The sequence below is a fragment of the Hetaerina americana genome, unplaced genomic scaffold (assembly GCF_022747635.1).
Source record: "Hetaerina americana unplaced genomic scaffold, ioHetAmer1.1.p SCAF_9, whole genome shotgun sequence".
Lineage (NCBI taxonomy): Eukaryota > Metazoa > Arthropoda > Insecta > Odonata > Calopterygidae > Hetaerina > Hetaerina americana.
Window position 1 is genome coordinate 64,428,105 of NW_027287538.1, and position 6,000 is coordinate 64,434,104.

At 34.9% G+C, this 6,000-nt stretch overlaps 2 protein-coding genes across 2 annotated transcripts in view; one reads left to right on the forward strand and one right to left on the reverse strand.

Annotated features, from left to right (window-relative positions):
- The window catches only part of Brf (Brf RNA polymerase III subunit), a 168,705-nt gene extending 167,571 nt beyond the window's left edge, over positions 1-1,134 (forward strand). Inside the window, exons 15-16 of the mRNA XM_071597583.1 lie at positions 26-246; positions 831-1,134. Coding sequence (XP_071453684.1) covers positions 26-246; positions 831-967 — 358 coding nt within the window. The 3' untranslated portion in view covers positions 968-1,134. The remainder of the gene's footprint in view (positions 1-25; positions 247-830) is intronic.
- A 44-nt stretch (positions 1,135-1,178) lies between these two features.
- On the reverse strand, positions 1,179-4,813 carry LOC139698701 (mitochondrial import inner membrane translocase subunit TIM50-C-like). The gene is made up of 8 exons (XM_071597579.1): positions 4,412-4,813; positions 4,189-4,301; positions 3,987-4,106; positions 3,809-3,916; positions 3,582-3,713; positions 3,372-3,495; positions 2,970-3,073; positions 1,179-1,514 (listed from the first exon to the last, which is right to left on the reverse strand). The coding sequence occupies exons 1-8, from the start codon at positions 4,809-4,811 to the stop codon at positions 1,416-1,418; spliced, it is 1,200 nt and encodes a 399-aa protein (XP_071453680.1). The 5' UTR covers positions 4,812-4,813; the 3' UTR covers positions 1,179-1,415.
- Positions 4,814-6,000: the final 1,187 nt, after the last annotated feature.

Sequence of the window (6,000 nt, forward strand, 5' to 3'; positions counted from 1 at the left end):
TAAAATACTTTTTTAATACTTGCAGTGATGTCATAATAGAGGAAACAACAGTAGTAGAAAGGAAAAAGACTGTGCACTTTGGAAAAACTACAAGAAGTAAGCTGTTGCCAAATATCAGAAGGGAGAACAAAATAACACCTACTTCAATTAAATCAAGTGAACCTGTTTCTCAAGTGTCTTCCGAAGAAACAGGTCAAGTGACTGAACTGGATTCCAAGAGTGTTGTGACAATTCTAGATGAGCCAGGTGAGTTGATGGGGACTTACCTATTTATTTGTTGAGTAATTATACTCCATAGACTAAATCTTATCTCCAAATGCATATGAATACATTGGTTGTGTTGTTGTTGCATTTAGATGAGAGTAAAGATGAAGTGCCACTCTTAATGAGATAAAAGTATTTGTTTGTCAATTCATTGGCCAAGAAAGGCAAAAACATTTTTCTTGGTTTAAATTTCTATGATATGATCAAAATATGTAATGAATGGATAGGAATTTAAGAAATATTTTAACGTGCATTTCGTTTTTGGTAATTTTGGTTCGAGGCTGTTAAATGAAGTATCAACTGCGGCACACATTCATCCAAATTAATCATGTTAATTGGGTTGAATTGATTAATGTCAGTATTGTCAAATGACCTCCATTCATTGGTAGCTATATCAGCTGTGTGAAATCTGAAAGTGGAGAGTTCTTAGGTAAATAAAACAAGATAATTTGGAACTTTGGGACAGGAATCATTGCCATCCGTCATACTTAAGTAGGTCTACAGCCATTGCTGAATAAATATGAATATATTCATACCATACTAATACCTTTTCTATATTGTTGCAGATGATGTAGAAGAGCTAGAGGAAGAATATGAAGAAGAACATGATCATGATGAGTTGTCTGTTGCTCAGTTACTCAGTCAACACCGTGGTGAAGATGATGAGTATTATGGTGAATATGATGACGAGGAATATGTTTAAGAAGAGATGTACTTTTGAAAGTGTTCATTCTGTATATATGAATTTTTGTTTGCTCTCTGTTTTTATTTAAGAAATTTTTCCTGGTTGTATTGAAGAGAATGGTGTTTTGTAGTTATACTTGTTATTTAATTTTGTATTTATTTTCTGGCATAAAATTATGTTGTCATGCAGTGACTGAATTAAAATAAGAAATGAATTTCATTAACTTCATACATCAGAATTTTTATTAGCCAAAGTTACCTGACATACATGGCAAACTTCATTCATTAAACATAATACTCCTACAGTAACAGTGATGGCAATGGAAAATCACTCCAATTTTCCAATTTCAATAAAATAACAATTTGGTCACAAACTACCAGAGTGACATACATTGGCATGAGATAGAACACTTGACTGTACAGACTTAAGCTTTCACAGTGTGAAAAACAATTTAGAGATCTGGAATTCATGTTTTGCGTAGGAAATTCGGAGCCCAACTACCAGTTAGAGAGCTGCGACTTTCTTGCTGCTTCTTTTGAATTTTCTGCATTTCTTCCTGTTGCTCCTATCGTCAAAGAAAAAGACGTATTTACTAAACAGGTTCTGAAAGATGGTGTAATTTTCACATTAAAAATGCTGATTGGTTTTCATCGTGAATGATAAGGGTCATTTGTAAGTTTCCATTTAGATATTGTTATGTATTGAAACACTCCAGTTTAAACAGGTTCTGAAAGATAGTGTAATTTTCACAATAAAAATGCTGATTGGTTTTCATCATGAATGATAAGGGTCATTTGTAAGTTTCCATTTGAAAGACTCCAGTTTGTGATCCTCTTTCCTTTTAACATCTAAAGGAACCTGTGACATCAATAATAATTTGCAAATGTCAAGACTCAATTTTCCTGGCAGCAGTACAGATTACATTTCCAAATCAAACATTATTTTTGCATGCTGCAGAAATAGAAAAATTTTCAGTCAAGAAGTGCAAATGAAATCCACCGCTGTAAAATCCAATTTCAGCATCTCATTATGAAGACAACCACAGCCTAAGGGTGTTTTTATTAAAAGGGAGAGGGTAATGGTGTGAAAAATAATACGAGCAGTATTTTTAAATGACCCTCATTACATAGATACCAATTATTAAAGATACGTTATATTTCACACATAAATGAAGAAAGAAAATTCTGTTCTCTCAACACCTGAAGAGACAAAGAAATATGCAAAACAAAGTGCAAGCAGCATCCTTATTTTGTTTGCAAGAGATCAATTTTTTAGTCAACTGCTAATTGCTATGTAAATTAATAATGTTTTTCTATTGATACTACACTTGTAACCTCAGTTTCTCTCTTGACCAATAGAAGCCATGTGGAAACAAGGGTATTTCTACAGAAGTCACACTCAATGTGTATGGTATTTCAACTAATTCCCTTGGGTTTAACAGTTAGTGCCTTACCCACTATTAAAACCCAGCTGGTGAAAATTATGCCCATAGTAGGGACTTCAAATAACTGGCTATGATGACATAAAAGTTCCCGAAACCACTTGGTACCTATACTCAAGATTCATACCTGTATGGTGTAGCTATCAAACAACAAATTTTAACTATTGAGATCAGCTTCAGTTTTGAATTAAAATTGAAAAAAATATGCTATCACAACCTAACAAGTAATATCTAGAAGATTCTTCTTCTTAAAAATACAAAAAATGGCAAAAATGACTCCAAAGCACTTCCATGAAATACTAAGTTTTGCATTTATTTCCTCTTGGTATTAACTGGGAGAGTCTTTAATTTAGCAAGAATAACTAACTTAAATATTTAAAGCAGATTTGGCTTTTGCAAAAAAATATCTTTTTAAGCCCAAAATAATTCTTGATCAAGTACTGAAGAGCTTGGGTAAGTATAGTCATTTAAATTTACCTAAAATTTTTAAAAATTATGACCATACCATCTCTTAGGAACTGCTACAACAGATGACATTTCTGCCATACTTTAAGTAATGAGAATCACAGAGCAACTTACTTGCAATTTTCTTTGGTTTTCCTTAAATGCTTCCAATGGATTATCAAATTTATGGTAAAAATCTAATACCTCTCTCACATCTGCTACCTGTGATGTTGCAATGGCTGAAAAATAGCAAAGTTGAAATAATCTTATTCACACATGGAGAGACAAGGTGGAAATGCTAAACATTTATGTCCAAGGCCCACAATCAGCATAAGATTCCAAGTCTTAAGGTACTACGGACATAGTAACTCTGAATCAATGAATTGGTAATTACACGATATGATACATCACTAATGATAAACCGCATCATGAACAAGAAGTAGATACTTCCGTTACAATATTTTACTCATCTATTTAATTACTAATTATTCAGTGAGTTACCCGCAACGTTATATTGTTCAAAAACGGACCACTTACTTTTCAGGAAGAAAGCCAAATCTACTAACGACCGATCATCATCATTACCTTGCCATTTGGGCAAAAGTATGGCATTCCTCGAATGCATTTTCACTGAATTTGGATTACAGTCAACCACAATAACCTGGGTGAGATAAAAGGAGGGAAATGAAGTTTATATTTTTACTTCACATTGAAATTTCACCATAAATTAACAATTAGTTGTAATACCTTTTTGAGGTCTCGGTTCAAACAGTCCAAATCCTTTATGTGATGGCCATCAACATACCTAGTCGCGTCTCGTACGAGTCTATATGCAATGCATCCATTTGGGTCCAAAGCATCTAAAATAGGGAAGGCCGTCTGTAATTGAATATTAAATGGTATTCATTAACAAAAAAATCTTATGCGGTGATAACGAACAGCTAAGAGAGAATAATACTAAAAACAAGACTCACAAAACCCAGCTCTGCTGTGTAGACGACAACTTCAAATAACGGAGGTGCAACTTGTGTTAGGAAGAAATCTACACCAGGACGCTTTTTAAACCTCCAACCTGTTTGATACTGATAAAAATAAGGATTAGAGTTATCACACCAAAAAATGCCAATCACGGCCATAAGTCAGTTTACTCACGGTCCAGTCGGGATGCACCAATAATCCGGTCATTTCTAACACAAGGGTATAAGGTGGCTGATAGTATGGCTCCTCAAGAGGGTCAGGCAACAACTTGTCTCGTGATGGATCTCTAATCATCTACAAACGAGATCATTACACCGACTCAGTATATGAAACTTTCTACCACGGTATAATAGTTCACAAACATGACAAGACTCACCTTTTTATAGTAATTAATTTCCTGCAACATACGTAAAAAGTACTGCTGAAGAAGAGGCATATCACTGAATTCATCATGGATAACCTCACCATTTTCATCTCTCCTGGGTGCACCTATTTCAGCATAAAAATGCGTTAAATAACGACATGAAACCCCTCTAAAATAATTAAAATTGTATTTTATAACACTGGAAGATCAGTATTAAGCCTACACACTAACTTACCCCACTCCACCAGCATGTAAATGCCAATTGCACTGAAGCTAACCCCAAACACAAGGAAAGTGTATTTCAATGCTTTCCACGAAGATTCACGCTTCTTCCTATCTTCTTCAGATTCTCCTTCATTACTAGCTGCTTCTTTATTTGCACTTTCACTTATCTGTTTCTTTAAAATTTCGTCAGCTAGTCCTTGAACTTTAGGAGAGCCGGTTTGTACACTTGAATTAGATGTGCTATACCAACGAAATGGTAATCGCAAAGGAATGGGTCTTCTACTGACATACTTTGTAAAAATGCTACATGAAGATAATCCTCTGACATTTACATTCCTAGCTACAGCACTGAAAAGGGCCTTACGGCCATACCCTAACGTTACATTAAAAACACACTTGCACGCCGCCATTAGATTTCTACATTTCTTTGGAGCACTACCTATAATGAAATCGGCGAAGTTTATTAAACACGAACAGATGAAAGCGCAAGAGGAAATTTGAATCTGAGTAAATTTACTATGGATGATTTTAGTGTATAATCGCTATAATTCTGGCATTAGATCGGAATTATAATGTAATATTATATTATTATTAATAAAATATAAAAAAAATTGTCACTTGCGCATTCATTGGCAACAGCTGAATGCGATTTTAGAGATGTTTCTAGAGTTTTCTCAGGCATACAACAATTTTCGTCAGATATGCCATGGCCTTGCTTTCGAACCACGCGACATTGAAAAAAGTGCACATAGCGCGAGTGTGTTTCCGAAAAACATGTTCGTAATGATGGAGCCGACAAAAGTGTTTGTTTAGGAAATTAATGTATTATGATTTTCACACCCTGGAGAAGGAACTACAACGGGTTGGCCTGCATCATCAAGAGAATTTGGGCCGATAAATAGTTTTAATTTTTGCATTACTCTATTTCAGGGCAGGTCAGAAACAAATTCTTTCTTTGAATACTCTGCCCGTGAAAAGGTCTAATGTAAACAGACCTTTAAACCTGACAGCTGCCCTTTTCTTGCGTCCAGTTTAAGTTGCCTCCTCTCTGTTAGCTATTATTTTCCATTTTCCCCTTTAGTTGCCCATTTAGTCTTTCCCAATAATTGTCCCCAAGAATGTATAGTCGGTTTTCCCTTCAATTTAATGCCTCGTAATACTCGCTGCATTTCTTTGTCCTGTGCGATGTCCAAACATTTATTTCTTTTTTATTTAGCATCTGTATCATCTATGAAACATCTCTTCAACACAAACTAAAATTCCTCCAGGCCGTACAGCGAAACAGAATGGGTTTCAGATACTTACCTACAGAACATTACCTTGTTCTTTGAAACCTTCATCCTAACTTAACTAAACTTGGCTCACGGAGAGATAGCCTAGGACTACTTAACAGCCGGTGATGCTATGGATTTTCAGTCATACCAACATTACCATTTTTGCACGAAATAACTAAGTAAATCTCCTAAACCAATGCATTTATTTCCCCAAATTGGACATAATATACTCCGTAATCCTCCCCGCAATCACTACCAATTGCAACGCCGATATTAATTGCGTAGTATATGATATACAGCCTTAGAAAGAAAACTAAACTTAAGT

Bases quoted from the DNA above. Each gene is read 5' to 3' on its own strand.
- LOC139698701 (XM_071597579.1), bottom strand. From the start codon at position 4,811: ATGGCGGCGTGCAAGTGTGTTTTTAATGTAACGTTAGGGTATGGCCGT. The intron at 4,302-4,411 runs GTAAGTTAGTGT...ATGCTGAAATAG, and splicing joins TTACATGCTGGTGGAGTGGG to GTGCACCCAGGAGAGATGAA. The intron at 3,714-3,808 runs GTGAGTCTTGTT...ATTCAATTACAG, and splicing joins ACACAGCAGAGCTGGGTTTT to ACGGCCTTCCCTATTTTAGA.